The following is a 19,663-nucleotide window of genomic DNA, read 5'->3' as shown; positions in this document are numbered from 1 at the left end:
CCACTAAAACAAGCCCATAGCTTTCGTAATGGTTCCAGACTGACCTGCAGGTCCTAACTGACAACAGAAACAACACAGCCTATGATATGCTTGGGAGGCAAAAAACACTGATTATATTGCATAAATAGATATGTAGTAATGTGTTAACCTGTGTTGTCGTTTGTTACAATAACCTTCCACTGCATTAACTTGTGCTTCTTGTTAATGCATGGTTTGCTAGTGTTATGTTTCAATGGGTTTCTAAGTTCTTTGTTTGTACTGGATTATCTGTTAAGCTGCCCAGTGCCTGCTGGGAAGAGGCATTGTAAGAGTGCATTTAATTATAGTAAAACATAAATCAATACTTTGCTGTCTAATTTTTAGGTCTCGTCCTATTCCATTCCGCAAGGAATGAATAGGACGAGACTATTGGGGCTAAACTAAGAGCTAAACTAAGCTCTGAAAAATGCGGATTTCCAGAAGTGCATGTGGTCTTGTGAACGTGCTTCTATCCGTCTGCCTCGCATCACCACATGAAAGTCATTTGTTGCATGTTTAGGTCTCGTTCACACTTCTTTCATGGCCGCGAGGCCGTGCGTGCTTCAAAAGGATCCGCTCAATAGCTCAAACTTTCCTAATGCGAGACCTATTGCATTGCAAATGCTTGTTCTAATTGGTAATTTCTGCATAAAAGGCTGGGGGAGTGTATTAATATAATCAGTGCTGTTGTTTTTTTTTTTTTACATGCTGTAAGAACAAGGATTTGATCAAAGAAATGCATTTGTAGTTTAGCCTGGGTATCATATTTTTCGCATGAATTATGGAAACCTTGTAATTAAACTAAAGGTTACTTTTTTTATCATTGTTGCTTTTAGTCCGCACCAGTCATCCTGCTGAAGGAGGGTACAGATACCTCCCAAGGAGTCCCTCAGCTGGTTAGTAACATCAATGCCTGCCAAATCATCGCTGAGGCTGTTCGCACCACTCTGGGTCCACGTGGCATGGATAAGCTGATTGTGGATGATAGAGGTAAGCTGCTCATTAAAGGACTTTCATGTGTTTTATTAGATGACCGTTGTTCAGTATAAGGCTTTGTTTCAGATGTTGGGATTGTGGTACACGCTTTGACATTTATTGATTTCTGCTTCTCAAACCTTTCATTTAATCCATCTTCATTTATTAGTCATTAGTAAAATATGTGCACAGTTTCAGTGCTTACTTGTTCTCTGGTATGTCTTACTTTCGGTGTCCTAGAAGACTTACATAATTAATTTGTATAAGCTGCTTTTCGTTAAGCATTATGACTGTGTCTCTTAGAAAAATAACTAGTCAAAACTTGTCCCTAAAAGCAGCATCTCATCAGGCTGTTCGTTACATTCCAAACCCTTACCTTTGCCCTGCTTTGATGTTTTAATGGCATAGCTGATAGGTGCAAATTTGCGGGTTGCCCCATCCTCACTCTCTGCAACTAAAGCGTGTAACAAAGATGACATGGTTGTAAAAGGAACTATTACAGTAAGACCTTTCTAGTAAAGCATATCTTATAGTCATAGTTAACTTAATATGTACTGGGTATTTCCATCGCTTGATCTGGCAGGTTTCTTACTCTCTATTTCTAATCCTAATCCATAATTGCATCTGTAGTTTCGCTCTTAAATCTTCTTGGTTTTGGTATATATGTTGATATACAGCAAGAAGTTGAGGACTTTCCCTTAAATGGAATTGATTTAGGTCATTGTTCTACCATCCTTTGCCCTATTACGACCAACAAGTTGAGTAGGCTAATTCATTCTCCAGGACCTCGCCCACACATCATTGGGAGACAACCCTCCAGAAAGAGAAGATATAAGAAGCTTAAAACTTTGATGAAAAATTGGAGAATACATTTTTTTTTGCTGACTGGCACTGGTGTTGACTGACTCATACTGTCCCTGGGCTCTGCCTAACCAGGACTATGCTGAAAAGACACTTAAAATACAGTGAAAATACCTACATACACTAGGATACGCTATGGGTTAGTATACCACTATGGTGACTTTCTCTATAGGGCCCTAGTACATAATAGGGCATGGGGATTAAAACTAACTTTTAGTCCCTAGTATATATAGGGCTGTGTTGGAGGACTGCTTTTAACAGGTAAATTGTGCCCAAACTTGACTTTGTGTTTGCGGTACTTATAAATGAATAAACTACAATAATCTGGTATATTGGGTAACCCAAGGATTTCTCCTATGTGTCCCATTGGTGGGCGGTCAGGTACTTATAAGGAGCACCCGCATAAAATAGAACTTATATGCCTTGGGTTTAGTGAAATTGCCCAATTAACTTCCGACTTTGTGATAAAGTGCTTACCAAAATCGACTTTTCTGCTAGAAGCACTGTGGAGAGAGAGGAGCTGCAATATTTTTTACATCTTCAGAGCCCCTTAAAATCGCCCCTAGGTGTTCCAGGGGTGGTGTTGGATCCATTAGATATAGGCAGGGTTCTTATAAAAGATGTTTTACAAGCCTTGATGATGGAGAAATTGCCCAGTTCATTTTCCCCATTGCAGATCCTCAGCCACATAGGTCAACATGGCAAGAAGTTGTTAATTAATAACTGCCACCAGAAAATACAGGGAAATATCTTTCAAGGACTTTTTAGAATGTTATTGATGCATCCAACAATATGCTATTGTTGAATTTATCCTCGAATGGACAGATAAGTTGTAAGACTTTCTTGTCTGTAAGCCAGAATTCAGCCTTCCAGTGATCTGCCCTGATTGGTCAGAGTTAAGTGGATTAGCCAGGCTGCTTTGAGGTGATAAGTAGCTCCTTGGGTGAAATAGCGATTCTAGGAGGAACGGGTTCTGCTGCATGGAGCCAGAGCAAGGGTAGGAGTAGTAAACCATGATCTTCAAAAGGAGGAGGGGACAGGCAGAAGAAACCAGTTTCATTTACACCCCTATCCTCCCCGCCAGATGGCAGGTTTAAGGAAGGAATGTGCAGGTGTGTGGGAGCGAGAATATGGAGATGAGCCATCCTGGACGGTGGTTTGGTAAGCTCTTGCCGAGACTTCAGCCATATTGAATTTTAGAGAAATAGTGCTTTTTTGGAGATGATGGTGCCACATTTTGGAGGAAATGGTCATGCTCTGGTGTGTCAGAATTTAAAAGCCATTACTGCAGATACATTTTGCCTAACTGTTATAGAGGGGTCAGACTCGAGTACCATACATAGCTTGAAAACTTTTGCACTAGTTTACATTTTATAAAATGTTGTTTTGGGGCCTCGTGAAATTATTTTACACAAAGGGACACTGCATTAAATAGCTTGAAGGCCATGCTATTGAAGTAATGTTCCAATATTCAGTTTGCCAGGCTGATGTTTGTGGCTTAGTAGTGCTTCAAACTTGAGTAATGTAATGTTTTTTTATAGTTCGATTAATTAAAATCATTACAATGTGCGTCATTTTACGTATATACAATAGAAAAGAGTAAAGAAAATAAAGATAAAGAGCTTTTGGGTTCATGACTGACGTGCATACTCCAGCTGTAGTGGCAGAGTTCGCTAAAATCGTAGAACAGTGATCCAATCCGGCACAAAGGTGCTAGTGTGTAATGGTGTCGACAGCGTCTTCTCGCCCTTTGGTAGAACCCTTTAACCCAGTAAATAAGTGTTGATTTACTGTTCAAAATGATAAAACCTTTATATTTGCAGTCCCAGCATTGATGTAGAAGAAAAACATTTTAAAACAACATATAAAGGTATTTTTTCTCATTTCAGTGCAGAGTGCATGAGTGGACTTCTCTGGCTTGCTTGTTTGATCTTCTGATCTTGAACGTGTTGATATCCTTGTCTTTCTGGAGTTTCTTGTGTTGAGTGTGTGGCTCTTGGTGGTTTTAATGCTGACGCCAGATTGTCATTTAGCTTTACTGACCCTTTGATCATTAGTGTTTGGGCTTTGGGGCCAGATAGTTGTTGCTAATAGCTTTGGTGTTTTGTTTCAGTGCGGCCGAATTGCAACTGTAAATGTCCCCAGTCTGGCCAGGGTTTGTTGTATTGGCAGAGAAACACAGATCTGAGACTTCACTGCAGTGTCGGAGTCCATAAAATCTGCAAATTGGAATTAACAGGCGATGTCTCTCACTTGCTGTCTTTGGACAGCAGCACAGCAAATGAAGCCAGGATTCGCATTTGTAGCTGCATAGGCGACAGGCGACTAAGTTGTCCCGCCGGGCCCAGAATGGATTGAAGTCCATAATAGGCAGTGTAAGCAGTCTCATGTAGGTTATTCTATTCCGAGCCTGAGCTGTCAGTGCTTGCTTGAGGTAAGGCTGAGGTTTGCCCAAGATTTAGGAGACATTCAATGCGGAATGGTTTGATCTGTGGCATAAACATTCCAAGTGCCTTTCCAATTACTGTTTCCAAACCTGGGAGTTCACTGTTTTTTTGCTGGCTGTCACCGGGATGGCCTGGTTTTGCAGATTGTGAACTTCAATTTCTAGGAAGCTTGTGGCCACTGCCAACTGTGCCTGCCATGAGGAGCCTGCCTCTTTGAAGATTGTTTTGAAATGTGCTTTCAGTAAGGGTGCTGTGGCATGCAGAGTGCTGATGTAATATTTTATTATGTCCTCATAGTATATAATATCTGGACGGACAGGCAGGTCCCAGCTCCAGCCTCCCTCTGGCTCTCCTGGCCTGCAGAGGAAGAGTTAAAACTTTCTTGTAAGCGGAGATTTGGAAATTTGGACAGTACTTGTTCAGTGCACCATGGATGGCTAGGTGGCTGTAATTGAGTGATGGGACTAGTTTAGCTCTCAACTTTTAAAATGCGTTCAGCGGTTGGACTATGTAGCTGCTGATTTAAACGTTTCAAGCTCCCTTACTACTTAAGTGTTTTAAGTGGGCCACTGGTTTTGCCCCATCTGATAGCCTGATGCTAAGATAGTTATAGCCTTTGCATGTTTTAATTTGCAGGCCACCTAGTCGCCATTGAGCTGTTTTGTTTCGTGGGTACTTCCCAAAGATGACTATCTTGGTCTCCTCCTGGTTCACCAAGAGTTTGTTCTTTTGATTGTACCTATGAAGTGCATTGAGGCTCTCTATAATAATGGCTCACTCACGGGCTAGGCCACAATGTCATCAGCATACTGGAGGATTTGAAGACGCGCCTTCCCCATCCTTGGTGTTAATAGACAAGCGCCTTCCAAGGCATTGCCCAAATTTGCTGTGTAGACATTAAAGAGAAGGGGGCGAGGACACAGCCTTGTTTCAGGCCGTTGTTGGTTGGCACCATTGCTGTTAGAGCTTATTGGCTGGTCTTACTTCGGACCCAGGTCCCCTGGTGTAATGCCATTATTGCCTTTAGTAGCTGTCGGGGAGGGTGGGGGGGGGATTTCCCAGGTGGGTGGTTTCTGTTGGTCCACATGGGTTGAATGCTGCACTGTAGTCCACGTAACTGCAAAAAAGAGGTGGTTATGTTGGCTGTGTAGCTCAATGTGACGGGTGACCCAGTGTTATGATATCGGTGGTGGAGCTTTCGGGCCTGAATCCAGATTGGAAAAAGGGGAAATGTTGTTCTCTTTTGCCCAGGCTTATAGTTCTTTCAGTGGTATTCTGGCGTACGGTTTTGCTTCTAGGTCTAGTAAAGCAAAGAGATGGTAATTTTCTGGTTTTGTGCGATCCCCTTTTTTAGGTCTTGCTACCTATCAATGTGCATGCGCATTGAGCGGAGCGAGAATTCAAGTGCTCAAAATACTCGTGAAACCATGGGTTTTTTCGTGCGGTTTTCTTAGAGTTCACGTGGCCACAGGCACGCGCTTTTGGGCCATACACTTTCACGGCCATCTGTTCCCCAATGTCCCTCCCACCCTTCCTTTGATCTTGCCGCGAGTTCTTACAGGCTAATGGCCCTCCCCTTCCCCAGCACAGAGCGCGCATCGCTTGTTTTTTTTATAGCGCTGTGCTCTCACAAGAACTACTTCCTACTTGTCTTTTTTTTAACATTAAATAATGGCGGCCGCGCATCTTGTCTTCCTAGCTATGATGCTCTAATACCATACCATGATGGGGTATTCTGACACTTTGAATTAATGAATTTGTTCCGAGATTATTTTTTTCAGTTAATTTGTGAGCTTCTAAGCACTCCTTTTCCATCACTCCGCTGCTCTCTAGCTATGCTTGCGCCATAAAACTATCTCCCCTAGGCACTGCAGTAGCATCGGATTGGTCTATGCCGCCTCGCGAGACAGGCTGTGACCGTGGCTAAACCAGTCTATAAATGATGCATGCAGCGATTGGTGGCTGCTGATGATTCTCTTGGAAAGATCAGTGTACAGCAAAATGCAAACATTTTAATGTACGTGAATCACACAGCTTACCTGAAGCCGGTGTTCCACGCTGCATACTGTCAATTGTGTATTCCCTTTGTGCACATGAAGGGACATGGCAATGGGGCACCACGGAGGGGGGGGAGGTGGGGAGTGCGCTGCTCGTGAGATACACAATCAGCCCAGTGCAGCCTAACGCACATCAGATGCCACAGGCCTGCGTTACCTTGCGGAATACTTGCTGCCAGCCACGGGTAGATGCGTATTTTTTTTTAGTACTGCATGTGTGAGGTTTTCAAACACGCTCTCCATCGTATTAAAGATAACCATTGCACTATTTTGCAGGTACGCATGTTATGTACATGCATTCGATACCCCCAATAGCCACCCCGCCCCAATGACAAAGCTGACTTATGTAGATGTAATGCAGAAACCTCTGCGCGGTCCCGGCTTTGTCACCCCTGACCGGCCTGTGAGCTCCTAGGCTATTTTATTTTACTGTGCCTCCCTTTCGATATCACTGAATTTGACGACACCTTTAGTACATCAGATCAGCATATGTGGGGATTGAACCGCGAGCCTTGCGCTCCGGATTCAGCAACTCTGGGCATGCGCCACACCTTTCCCACGCTCTTTTCATTTAACTCTATCCTGTCGCACTCAGGACATGGTAAAAGTCTTTGAGGCTCCCTTCTGCCTATCAAATCCCCCTCACCAGTAGATTATGTTGTTTATACCCGACACTCAGGAGATTAGCATGAATCTTTCCACTCCTTTTCTTATTTTTTTTTTTGCATTGTAGTCTTACCTCCAATGCGTAGGAGTGCACAGCTATATCTGGTGTGGACTCAGCCCGCGGGTATGAAAGCATTTATTTTTTTTACGCGCACAGCAGCGTTATAGAACGGGGGCACCTTCCTTAGTGTTAGTCCCGTGGGTGATTACGTGATTTGCTCCTAATCACTGGGTGCCGAGCCAAACATGGTGGATCAAGCCTGGTTCCCCCGCTCCAAATGCATACCAAAGGGGGGGCGCACGTTGCATCACCGACATAGTCTATCCTGTGCTACCTTATATGGAAGCTGAGTTGAAGTCTTTGAAAGAGGCGACTCAAGTCAAGTCAGATAATTTATATAGCGCGCTACATACCCAGAGGGTCTCAAGGCGCTTGAAGAAGGGTGGGGAATTACATGTCGAATATCCAGGTTTTAAGTTGCTTTCTGAATGCTAGGTGGTTCTGAGTGAGGCGAAGGAGAATGGGAAGTGAGTTCCAGGTTTTAGCCGCCAGGTAGGAGAACGGTCTTCCTCCCATGGTGGTTTTGTTGATGTGAGGTACAGCAGCAAGGGCTTGGTTGGAAGAGCATAGCTGGCGGGGGGAGGGGGAGTGTAGAAGGAAAGTCGTGTGTTGAGGCATTCGGGTCCAAGTTCGTAAAGTGCTTTGTGTGCGTGGGTTAGGAGGCGGAATGTTATCCTCTTATTGACGGGGAGCCAGTGGAGGTTTTTCAGGTGACCAGAAATGTGGTCTTTACGCTGGATGTCTAGTACGAGTCTGGCTGATGCGTTCTGGATGCGTTGGAGTTTTTTCTGAAGTTTTGCGGTGGTACCGGCGTAAATGGTGTTTCCGTAGTCCAGGCGACTTGTAACCAGTGCGTGGGTGACCGTTTTCCTAGTTTCGGTGGGGATCCAGCGAAATGTTTTTTTGAGCATGCGAAGAATGTTGAAGCAAGATGATGAAACGGCGTTGACTTGTCTAGTCATCGAGAGTGAGGAGTCCAGGATGACGCCCAGGTTCCGTGCGTGGTCCGTCGGGATGGGTGCTTTTCCGAGAGCTTCTGGCCACCAAGAGTCGTCCCAGGCGGAGGGGGAGGTACCTAAGATAAGGACTTCTGTTTTGTCTGAATTCAGTTTCAGACTGCTGTGCTTCATCCACTCGGCTACTTCTTTCATTCCTTCATGTAGGTTGGTTTTGGCGGTGTTAGGGTCTTAGGTGAGTGAGAGGATCAGTTGAGTGTCATCAGCGTAGGAGATGATGTTGAGGTTGTGTTGGCCTGCGATGGCCGCGAGGGGGCTCATGTATACGTTGAAGAGGGTGGGGCTGAGTGAGGATCCTTGTGGCACGCCGCAAATGACTTCCGTGGCCTCTGACTTGAATGGTGGGAGGCGGACTCTCTGAGTTCTTCCGGCATGGAATGAGGTGATCCATTCCAGTGCTTTTCCTTGGATTCCGATGTTTCTGAGGCGTTGTAACAGGGTGCTATGACAGACTGTGTCGAAGGCTGCGGAGAGGTCGAGGAGGATGAGGGCGACTGTGTCTCCATTGTCCAGTAGTGTTCGAATGTCGTCTGTTGCTGCGATGAGTGCGGTTTCAGTGCTGTGTTTGGCTCGGAAGCCGGACTGTGAGGAGTCGAGGGATTTGTTGGTTTCGAGGAAGGCGGCGAGCTGGTTGTTGACAGCTTTCTCAATGACTTTGGCCGGGAATGGAAGGAGCGAGATGGGGCGGTAGTTTTTGAGTTCGGTTGGGTCAGCTGTGGGTTTTTTCAGAAGGGCGCTGAGTTTGGCGTGTTTCAAGCTTTCCGGGAAGGTGGCGGAGTTGAGGGAGCAGTTGATGACGTCTCGGAGGTGTGGTGCTATGATGGAGTCTGCTTTGTTGAAGATGTGGTGAGGGCATGGGTCTGTGGGGGATCCTGAGTGGATGGAGTTCATCAGGCGGATAGTGTCCTCAGTGGAGATTGGGTTCCAGTCATTAAGGGTGTTCAAGGGGGGTGAAGGTACGGCAGAAGGTTGGGAGGGTTGGTGTCCAGGTTGGTTGTCGAAGCTGTTGTGGATGTCTGCGATTTTGTCGTGGAAGAACGAGGCTAGGGAGTCGCAAAGGGTTTGAGAGGGAGTGATGTCCTTGGAGTTGGCAGTAGGGTTGGTAAACTCTTTGACGATGTTGAATAATTCCTTGCTGTTGTGGGCGTTGTCTAGTCGGTCTTTGAATGCGGCTTTCTTGGCAGTCCGGATCAGTTGGTGGTGTATGCGGGTGGCGTTTTTGAAGGCGTCCCTGGTGCTGGTGTTTGGGTCTTTTTTCCAGGCCTTCTCAAGGGAGCGACAGAGTTTCTTGGATTTCTTAAGATCATCGTTGAACCAGGGGGCGTTTTTGCTGCCTAGTTTGATTTGACGTTTTTTCAGAGGTGCTAGGTTGTCGGCGCTGTTGGTTAGCCATTGAGTGAGGTTAATGGCTGCTTGGTTGGGGTTCGAAGAGTGGACAGGGGCGTTTTGAAGAAGCGATGAGGAGATCTGGTCGATGGTGATTTTGTTCCAGTTTCTTCGCAGAGTAGGTTGAGGATGGTTGTGGGTTGTGGTCTTTTTGTAGACAAAGTGAACGCAGCTGTGGTCCGTCCAATGGAGAACTGTGGTGTGGCTGAAGGAGATATGTTTGCTGGAGGTGAAGATAGGGTCGAGTGTGTGACCTGCATAGTGAGTGGGGGTATTAACAAGTTGTTTGAGTCTGAGGTTGGCGAGATTGTCCAGAAGGGTGGTGGTGCTGTCGTTGCTTTTTTCCAGATGAAAATTGAGGTCTCCCAGTAGAATGTAGTCCTCGGAAGGGAGGGCGTGTGGGGTGATAAAGTCAGTGATGTCTTCGCTGAATTGTGCACGGGGTCCAGGTGGCCTGTAGAGGAGGGTGCCTCTAAGTGTGGTATTGGGGTCGGTGTGGATCTGGAAGTGAAGGTGTTCGGCGCTAGCAAGGTTGACGTCTGAGCTGGTTGAGATGCGGATGGAATTCTTATGGACGATAGCGATGCCTCCTCCTGTTTGGATGGTGCGGTCCTTACGGATGATCTTGTAGCCTTCTGAGATGGCAATGGTGATGTCTGGGGCTGAGGATGCGTTCATCCATGTTTCTGTTAGGAAGGCGACGTCCGGAGAGATGGTGTCTAGTAGATTCCAAAGGTCGATGGCGTGTCTGTGGACCGAGCGGGTGTTGAGCAGGATGCATTTTAGGTGGTTGGTGTCAGATCTCTGTTTGGTGTTCGTGGGTGAGGAGATGGTCTTGGTGCCGTCATACTTGCAGGAGTTGCATGTGAAGGGTCCATGGGTGTGTCCAGGAGCGGCTAGGGCGCAGTTGGGGAGTCGACCGGGGTTAAGGGCTAAGAGGGTGGAGGCGTCGTATGTAATGCGGGTGGGGAGGGTGAGACTGGGGCCAGGGGGTCTGGCGCTGGGCGCGGTCCAGGCGTGGCGCACCTTCGGCGCGGCCGCAGCGCGTTGGGACATCTGACTTAAAAGGGTAGTGTAGGGGGGCGGAGCGTGGGAGGGTCAGGTGGGAGGCGGTCGCGGGGAGGCGGGCCAGGGGAAAGCACAACAACAAAATGGTGGGAGGGATTCAAAACGAAACTTAGCACAAAGCCCAAAATGAATAAATGCACCAAACAGTGAGAGCGCTATTCAGTCAACACTGCTGCAATTCCACAGTATAATTCCCAATGCAATGCTATTTAATGAAAGCGCTACCCAATCTCAATGCTGCACAAAGCGCTATGAATTTTACAGCTAACGCTCTACTGTCCATTTCTTATCCTCATTATGTTTAACATATACCAACCATATCTAACTGGTCACACCCTCACCCACCCTCACACCCCCTCACCCTCACACCCTCACCCCCCTCATCCTCACCCCCCCCCTCATCCTAACCCCCCCCATCATCCTTACCCCCCCTCTCATCCTCACCCCCCCCTCATCCTCACCCCCCCTCATCCTCACCCCCCCTCACACCCTCACCCCCCTCACACCCTCACCCACTCTCACCCTCACACCCCCTCACTCACCCTCACACACTCACACACCCTCACACCCCCTCACCCTCACACCACTCAGTCCTACAACACATGTGTGTGTGTAGGTGCAAATGCAATGTTCTTGGATTTTCGTCACAATAAAATACACTGAACATAATCTTCTCAATTTATTTACAAACGTTTAAGCTATTGCCATTATAAATTACAATAACTTTTATTTAAGTATTAATTGTTTACAAAATTAAAAGCCATTGTTATTTGTAATATCAATACCGGTACATCTAAGTCACGTAAATACAACACACATTGCATTACAAATGCTATAGGTGTCACATTTGCGAAAGTTAAAACTATTGACATTGTAACTGACAAAGCTATTAATTTTGCTATTTTCAAAACCAACACGTAAATTAAAAGTGTCATTTACAATACCAATCGCTCAAACTTTCCGAATGCGAAAAGTTAAAAGTATGGGCATTGTAAATCACAAAACAAAAAAATAAAATGTAATTTAGAAAACCAATAGCTCAAACTTTCCTACTGCGAGACCTATTGGCAACGCCAGTGCTTGTTATGGTTTGGGAAGAGAATTGATCCTTTCCATGATGATGGAAATATTGAGGTGGCATAGGCATACTTGGAAAGTAGAGTGAGCTGCCCTGACCAGTATCCGATTCCAGGACTTTGCATTGGCTCGCACGGGAATGCTGTCCTTTGATTGTGTGTGCAGGTTATTCTGTATACATTGTGATGGTTTGGCGTTGCTGTTGAATTGTTCCCTGGTGGTTCCCATCCGTTCCCCTTAGAATGGAATAGACTTCTTTCTCTAGCGGAGTTACTGTTAGCACATGTGGGTATTTCTTGGTGCAGGGAGTGCAATGTCTATACCCAATTCCGCCATGAGGGATAGTTCTTCTGGTGTCAGCACTTGTTGAGTGTGGCGGCTCAACTCTATCGAGGTGGATTCACTATGGGTGTCCCCAGGAAGACTTAGAAACTTGACCCAAGCTAGGTAGTCCGATTTGTGTTTGGACCAAGGTGAGGATATGCTCGAATAGACGAAGTATATTACCCCTGTGTAAGATGTCATAGTGACCCTTGATGCGGTATCTAGGGTTGAGAATTACCTTGTGGGTTGTTTTTCTGATTTGTTTCTCCTTCGGTGGGGCTCTCTGTCCTGACTGAGCAGAGCTTGAGTTGGGGCCCAAACCTGCATCACAGTGGTTGACTTCTGGGCTGAGGTTGGAGCTTTGGGATGGCAGAATTATTAATATTATTATTAAGCTTATAAAGCGCATGGTACTCCAACGGAGTGTTCCCCTGCTAGGACATAACAGACCATGACTACAAGCCCAGCCCCCCTCCCTTCCCCCACCCCACAAGCCCTAAGATGCGTAAAGGAATGATTTCAGTGCAAAGCAACTGGGGGTCCGGGGGAAAACGTCCCAGAGTATGGCGCACTACAGTGGTTGACCCTGGTTCCCTAAGCAAGCAGGGTTGAGATGTTATCTTCTACTTTGTGGTGATTAGTGGGGGGGCTAGTTGAATTTCAGTTATTGGATCTTTGGAGCTGTGTGGTTATCCAGTTAGGGGTGTTAAGTGAGATGGTGTTTCGATCACTTTTTCGTAACTTCGGTTGAGATTGGCACTACCGAGAGTTTTTTTTTTTTGGCATACTTTGTGGCGAAAATTGGATAGGTCCGAACTCTGTCGTTTTTGGCTTGTGGGATTTGGTTCTGAATTGTTTGCAGGTCACCCTGCAATGGAGGGGACCTGATTTTACTGGCATGGGGGAACCGCTGCAGGTTTCTTCCTCCTTAGAGTTGCTGTGCGCTGGAGCAGTGCTCTGGGTCTCTGTAGGAGGCTGAGGTCTCAGGATTCGGAGATGTAAACTGGCTAAATCTTTTGGCTTATCAGCTTTGGGGAACCTCCCCCTCATCTCTTCACTGATGGAGCCTTGGGACCCTTAGTACTTCATGACCGGCCTTCTTTCTTCCCAGGGTCCCGCCAGCCGCCTCAGGACGACTTGTCTTCTGGGGTTCCTGTGGTTCCAATGCAGTTGTTATGGTCCCTGCCGCTGCAGAATGGCGTAGGGCTGGGCAAGCTGCCTCCTTGCTGGCCACTCTCCACCCTTCTGGCTCACTGGGGGCACTGGTAGGCAGACTGAAGCTGCTAAATTGACTTTTAGGGCTTTGAAGTCCTAGGACCGATCATTCTACTCTGGGTGGAAACCAGGTAGCACTACGGGTCTCCTTCAGGGCCCACTGGGCCTGTGGTCTGCAGCCAGCTGGAGTCACTGCTTTGATAGCTGGGATTTAGTAGGCACCGGTGAGCTGTGACGATGTGGCCATTCCTGGGACGGGTTAGGAACACGGGTGGAGCCTTCGGAGTACGAACCCCTCACGCCGCACCTGATACTTGCTGGGTTTGCTTCTGCAGGGAGACTCTAGGCTCGCTCTCCCACAGCCTGCTACGGCTGTGGTGCCCGTGATGGTTTAGACACTTGAGTCTTCAATGATGCATTGCAGGGGGAAGGAGGGGAGGATAACTCCTAGCGACCACGAGATGGGCTACTGGCTACCACAAAGGCCCCCCAGCCTCCGGCAGCAACAGTAGGAGCAAGGGCTAGGAACCTGAGGCCAGAAGCTGCGGTGACTCACACCGCGGACCACTACGCTCACTGCTGTGCCCCCTTGCCGCTGTGACCACCGTGGGCCGCTGACCTCGAGCACGGTCCTGGGTCCCGGCTTCGCAGCGCCCAGGTTGCTGCTCTCAGTATCTAGTCACCCGGAAGCAGCTTCAGTCATCCTGAAGTAGCGCCACCCCAGTAACCACAACTGAAACGAGTCTGCTAAGAATGACCAAGCACAGTCACCATTCAAACATGGCTAATGTAGTTGCCTGTTTTGGCTTTTTCGCATACTCCTGGTACTGTTTAATAATCTGTTTAAAAAATGTGTTTCGTTGGTAACATGCGGAGAGTGTGAGATGAGGAGGACTTGTAGGGAGGTCTGCAGTTTTAAAATGCACATTCTCTGAAGCCTTCTGTAAGGATTCCATTAGCTGTTCTGACACCGCCACCTTAGATTCAACTTTCTCAACCTCCTGCCCACCTAAATGAATTGAGTATTGATTAAATAAGCATATAGTATTACAATTGTGACCCACCTCTTGCTTTATTATTAAGGTAAGACCATATTTCATTGTATCCCCCATAGGAAAAGCAACCATTTCCAATGACGGGGCAACAATTCTGAAACTTCTGGACGTTGTACACCCTGCTGCAAAAACCCTGGTTGACATTGCTAAGTCCCAGGATGCTGAGGTAAGCTTTTAAATAAATGTACTAACTGCGGTGGTTTTTTTTTAGGGATTCTGGGCTGAAGTGTGTATTGAAGTCTCTGTATGTAGGATGCTTAATTCACGAGCTATTTCTCTATTCCACTTCTTGGTCTTTGCCAGTGTGACTCTACCAAGCAGAGGTTTATTTTTCTGTCTTGAGGAACAGCTGGCTTGCTGACGCACAAAAGGATGAGTAAAGGCAGCCAGGAAGGAACTTGCCCTAGTACAGTGAACACAGTTTATACTTACCATCTTTTAGCTTGGCTGGATGGACAGTCATACAAGAATTGAGTAGGTGAGAGAGGAAGAAAATGTATGGCTTTTATTTTGGAAAGAGATCACACGAAAGAACAAATGCAGAAATGTCTGAGATTTGTTGAGGTATGACTTTGACGTGAAAGAACATGTAGGCACTGTGATAGTGAAGCATGGTCCTTTTGTCAGGTGTTATTGTAATCGCAGTGTTTTAGAGTAAGTCATCATTGGCAGTGTTAAAGACCACATAAAGATAAGGGAGCTTGAAAGTTGTGGTGATGTGAGGGTATGTGGTTGAAGAGGCTAAGTGTTATGCTAGAAGTGTGACATTCCAGCTCCCAACGAATGGATGCTGAAGTGGCCAAAGGTGACTAGGTGTTGTGTGAACCAGTAAAACACCAGCCTTTCAATTGTGTAGAAGAGGCGTGGGAGAGACATCACTAGACTGGTTGTGTTTGGTCACGTTAGCAGATTACTTTCATTTGGCTCAAACTGTTAAAATGGAGTTCAGTAACTTCAGTGAAGAGTCTTACAATTATTTTCATTTGGGAATGTCACGATTGGGTAAAGTGGGGATATTGAAGTGTGATATTTTGAAGTAGGTGGAAGGGGAAATGGGTGGCTAGGCAGGCAGAGGGGGTTGATGCAGCAACTATTAGGAGATTGAAACACAACCTCCCATTTTTGTTGTCTGGAGGAAAGTGCCTGGTCATCGAGGATGCAGTTTCACCTCTGGTTGTCTACTTAGGTTCTGACTGATGAATTGCTTAGAAGTAGGAGTATAGTTCGCTGTGCTGCTGGTCCAAATGATAGATGCTCTTTTTGTTGTTGTTGATTTAGGCAGTTAGATATGGAACATGCATTGCTCTGACGGCACAGTGGTCTTATATTTTTAAGAATATGCACTAGCGTGCTTTAACATTTTGCCCTTGTACTTTCTCCTAGTAGTTTCCTGTAGTATAAAGCATGTTGGCCTGTTTAAATACCATTAGTGTGATTCAGCATTTTACTATTTGGAGGTGACTGATATGCCTATAATTAGACTGCTTCTGCACAAGGGACTTGTTTGAGATGTTGCCTGCGCTACTTATTACTTCTCATTTGTTGTAGGTTGGGGACGGGACTACTTCAGTCACGCTCCTGGCTGCAGAGTTCCTGAAGCAGGTGAAGTCCTACGTAGAGGAGGGTCTACATCCCCAGATCATCATTCGTGCATTCCGCACTGCAACCCAGCTGGTATGTTACTCCCCAGTATGTGAGATGGACTCTGGTAAATTTTGAATGCTGTGAATGACCGTTACCAATATTGTTGGTGTGTACACGATCTATACAGACCGTCCGCTCTATAAAGGTTACAGGAGCAAGCCTACCCAGTGCTCAAGTACTTAAAACTCAAAATGTGCAAATCTTTGAAAGTGCTTTTTAATTGTGTTATATGCTCCTTATTCTGTCTTGGGTCCTCATCAATTTAGTGGTCTTTTATTGCCAACTTGTAGGATTCCATAGAACTTAAAAACGTGATGATTGAAAGTAAATATTTGCCTCTGACCCTTTTGACCCTCATCCACAATAAATAATTGCTTGCGATAAATGTTACTGCTCCATCCAGTGCCAACCTGGTAAATGTATGTCAAGGTTTGAGGACAGGGTGTGCAGTCCTTCTCAGCCCCTTTGATTTGTGCTTTGATGCACATGGTTCCAACCCACCTAATTTTCAGTCTTTAATGGGCAGTTTAGTTTGCGTGTTCCATCTCCTTCTTTAGAACACTTGTAAAATTACATACCGGAGGTATTTTGAGGAGTATGCGACAGATGCTATGATTGTATATTAACCGTTTAGAGGGAACCTTGTGGATTGGTTGGTCGAGCTTGGATTATGATTTGTAGATCTTAATAATGAAAGCTTGTGTTAATTCTATTCCCAGGCTGTGAATAAGATCAAGGAGATTGCAATAACTGTGAAGAAAGAAGATAAAAAGTAGGTTTCTGTCTTCATCCTTCTTTGTAAATGTGAAGTTGTTTGTACATAAAATGTCAATTTTACTCCAATTCACTTTGAATTCCGGCAGTCTCCTATTTTAATCCTTACGAAGCGCATATCTTGAAATGTTCGCAGTGAGGTGGTTTTAGGGTGTTGTCTTTTTTTCAGGGAGCAGCGCCATTTGTTGGAGAAGTGTGCAGCGACCGCCCTAAGTTCCAAGATGATTTCCCAGCAGAAGGATTTTTTTTCCAAGATGGTGGTTGAGGCAGTGATGATGCTGGATGATTTGCTTCAGCTAAAAATGATCGGCATCAAGAAGGTTCAAGGCGGTGCTTTGGAAGTAAGTGCAATACTTTCTGCTGTGATTCAAGAACATTAGTACATAGGATGGTTAGGAAACGTCGGGGGAAGACCAGGCAGTCACCTCTTCCTTTGCTAGATCTTTACCAGTGTACCTTTTCTAGTGCAGTATTTATTCTGTGAACATGCAGGAATATTTATCCTTTACTGGCGGATGAGCAGCAGCCTCTGGGATGCGACACTGGTGTCTGAATGATGGAAGTAACATGGTGAGGTAGTTCGGGAAATGGGATTTTGTCTTTTGTGAATCAATTAGTTATTTTATGACCCATTTATCACATACGATTTCAGCAAATTTCCCTATCGTGCTGGCTGTGCAAACCATGACGGAAACACAATGGATCTCCAGAAACGGGAGTTAACATACGTCTTACAGAAAAGCCACGTTTTTAAGCTGAGGGGTACATTTAGTCCATGAAATTGTAAAACGCAGTGCAGCCGGCAGAGCATTGCCTAGCCTAGCACTATAAAATGTAGAACTTCGGCCACTGGTTTTTTGCTTACTTAATCATTGGACTGTCAAAAGAAAAGTTCAAGAAGGAAGGGTCCTACTTGGAGACGGAATCGCTCAGTAATACCTTGTCTGCAATACAGAGATCCTTGACTGAGCTTTCTGCCTAATAAAATAAAAAAAACTATCTTAAGCAGCAGATTAGCATTTGCAGAGCTAGGTGACCCCATAAGCAGCTGAGGTTATGTATTTTGTGCCCCTTATAATAAAACCTCTGGCAGCTCCAGCTAGAGGGAGTCCGCAGAGCCGAGCCATTACTACCATATACTTAGTCTGGTGATAATCGAGGGAAGAATATTTTAAAACCTTTTGAGATTCTACATAAAACAGAATAGACATGGCTGCATAACAGAGATAAGTCAATCTGGTTTCTAAGCTCTTTACCTACATGGAAGCAGTTGTTGGAGTCCTCCTCTTTCCTGACCAGCATGCTTTCAGCCAGCGATCACTCCATTCATTATGATGAACTTGGCCTTTCTTGCGTTCCGTTTCAGTTAATTTGACCCCATCCACATCCAAGATGAATCTTTGTTTGCTGACTCGCGAGGCAATGTGGGACTATTATCCAAGCACACTAATAGTTCCTCAATACAATGTTTCGTCAGCAACCAGAATAGTTTTTTGAAGGTTATGGACCTGTGGCCTGATGCTCATAATCCAGATGTCGAGCCCCTTCATTATTCTGTAACTGTCTAGTGTGTGTTTGTTTTTGTGGCAATCGGGTGTCGAAACTGTTGCTGTGCTTGAGTCTGGCAGATCCTCGGCAAGGACTTGTGTAATATTGAACCTGTGTGGAATTGTCAGGAAAGAGACTGGCTCCCTCCAGAACCCTTTGAGGCAACACTCATTTGAGACACAAAGAACAAGTTGAGATGCAGCGTAACACAGGGTTGCCAGTAAACTGCTTTTAGGTGTATATTAGATGGTTAGCCTTGTAATTGGTAGCAACATGAGGAAACTTGGCCCATCTGTAGTTCCTGGATTTTGAGACATTTAGGCGTAGGGTTTGCTGTTCCCCCAATCCCTCATTGTGAAGTCCTTTGGCGAAATCCTACATTTTATGAATCTGGTGTACATTAATTTTTTTAAATCATAATTGGGAATTGTCTTTTCCCTGAGAGTGTTGTAAGTGTCTTAATTAAAGATATTGCAGTTCATGCTGAAGATGACCGATATGTTTACAACTCAAGGGTTGTTTATCATGGGATTCCCAAATGTTCTCTCTTTTTTGTTATGCAAGCTTTCACTTGTACCTCCTAAAAGCTGTGACTAACTCTAACCCAGCATTATCCGTCTTCTCATAGGACTCGCATCTGGTTGCTGGAGTAGCTTTTAAGAAGACCTTCTCTTATGCTGGGTTTGAAATGCAGCCGAAAAAGTATGAGTCTCCGAGAATTGCTCTGCTGAACATCGAGCTGGAACTTAAAGCAGAGAAAGATAATGCAGAAGTGAGAGTGAACAATGTTGAGGTACGCTTAAAAGAGTGCGAGAAAGAAAATCCCTACAATTAGTCCTTCTTTTATAGCGTGTTACTAGCAGCGTCTTTTTTTTTTAAACATGTCTCCATTTAATTGTTGGTGGGGGAGTCACACAGCTATAAACAATTGGGATCTTAGAGCTTTTAAGCCCTGTTGTGTTGGACAGACTCTCCAGCTTTTTGCAATTTCGTGAATTGCAAATTAGATGTGAAATTAACAAAGGCCCACGATGTCTGCAATTTCTAGCAATCTGACTGGCAATAAAAGACAACAAATGTTTCCTTGTTTTCCGTTATTTTTGCCTAGCGATTGGCTCCACACTTCTGAACTCCTTGCTTCCTAACATCCTTCGGTGTCCCCCAAATGTAGTCTGGCATTTTCATGACCACAATTCAGGAAACCATTAAAATCAGGGGTCTCCAAACAGGTCCTGGAGGGCTGGATCCATGCCAGATTTTTTGGATATCCCCATTGAGATACATGTAGTAATTTTAAAAATCTGGCATGGATCCGGCCCTCCAGGATCGGTTTGGGGACCCCTGATTAAAATCAAATGAAGTATCACTTGGATCTTTGAGGACTATTCACTTTTTTTAATGCACGGAGAGGCAGTTTATTCTTCTCTCAGCAGCGTACCATAAATTAAGCCACAAACAGGCATACAGATTA

The 19,663-nt window shown here is 45.4% G+C and overlaps 1 protein-coding gene across 1 annotated transcript in view; it reads left to right on the top strand.

Moving 5' to 3' along the window:
• CCT7 (chaperonin containing TCP1 subunit 7) overlaps window positions 1-19,663 on the top strand; it is a 139,340-nt gene that overhangs the window by 63,369 nt on the left and 56,308 nt on the right. The window contains exons 2-7 of the mRNA XM_086960099.1: window positions 855-1,008; window positions 14,286-14,392; window positions 15,775-15,900; window positions 16,590-16,642; window positions 16,814-16,985; window positions 18,821-18,985. Of these exons, the coding sequence (XP_086816225.1) occupies window positions 855-1,008; window positions 14,286-14,392; window positions 15,775-15,900; window positions 16,590-16,642; window positions 16,814-16,985; window positions 18,821-18,985 (777 nt within the window). The remainder of the gene's footprint in view (window positions 1-854; window positions 1,009-14,285; window positions 14,393-15,774; window positions 15,901-16,589; window positions 16,643-16,813; window positions 16,986-18,820; window positions 18,986-19,663) is intronic.

Source organism: Lissotriton vulgaris, chromosome 3_1 (assembly GCF_964263255.1).
Source record: "Lissotriton vulgaris chromosome 3_1, aLisVul1.2, whole genome shotgun sequence".
Classification (NCBI taxonomy): domain Eukaryota; kingdom Metazoa; phylum Chordata; class Amphibia; order Caudata; family Salamandridae; genus Lissotriton; species Lissotriton vulgaris.
The sequence above is the reverse complement of the archived record's forward strand: the minus strand, read 5'-3'. Positions and strand labels throughout refer to the sequence as shown.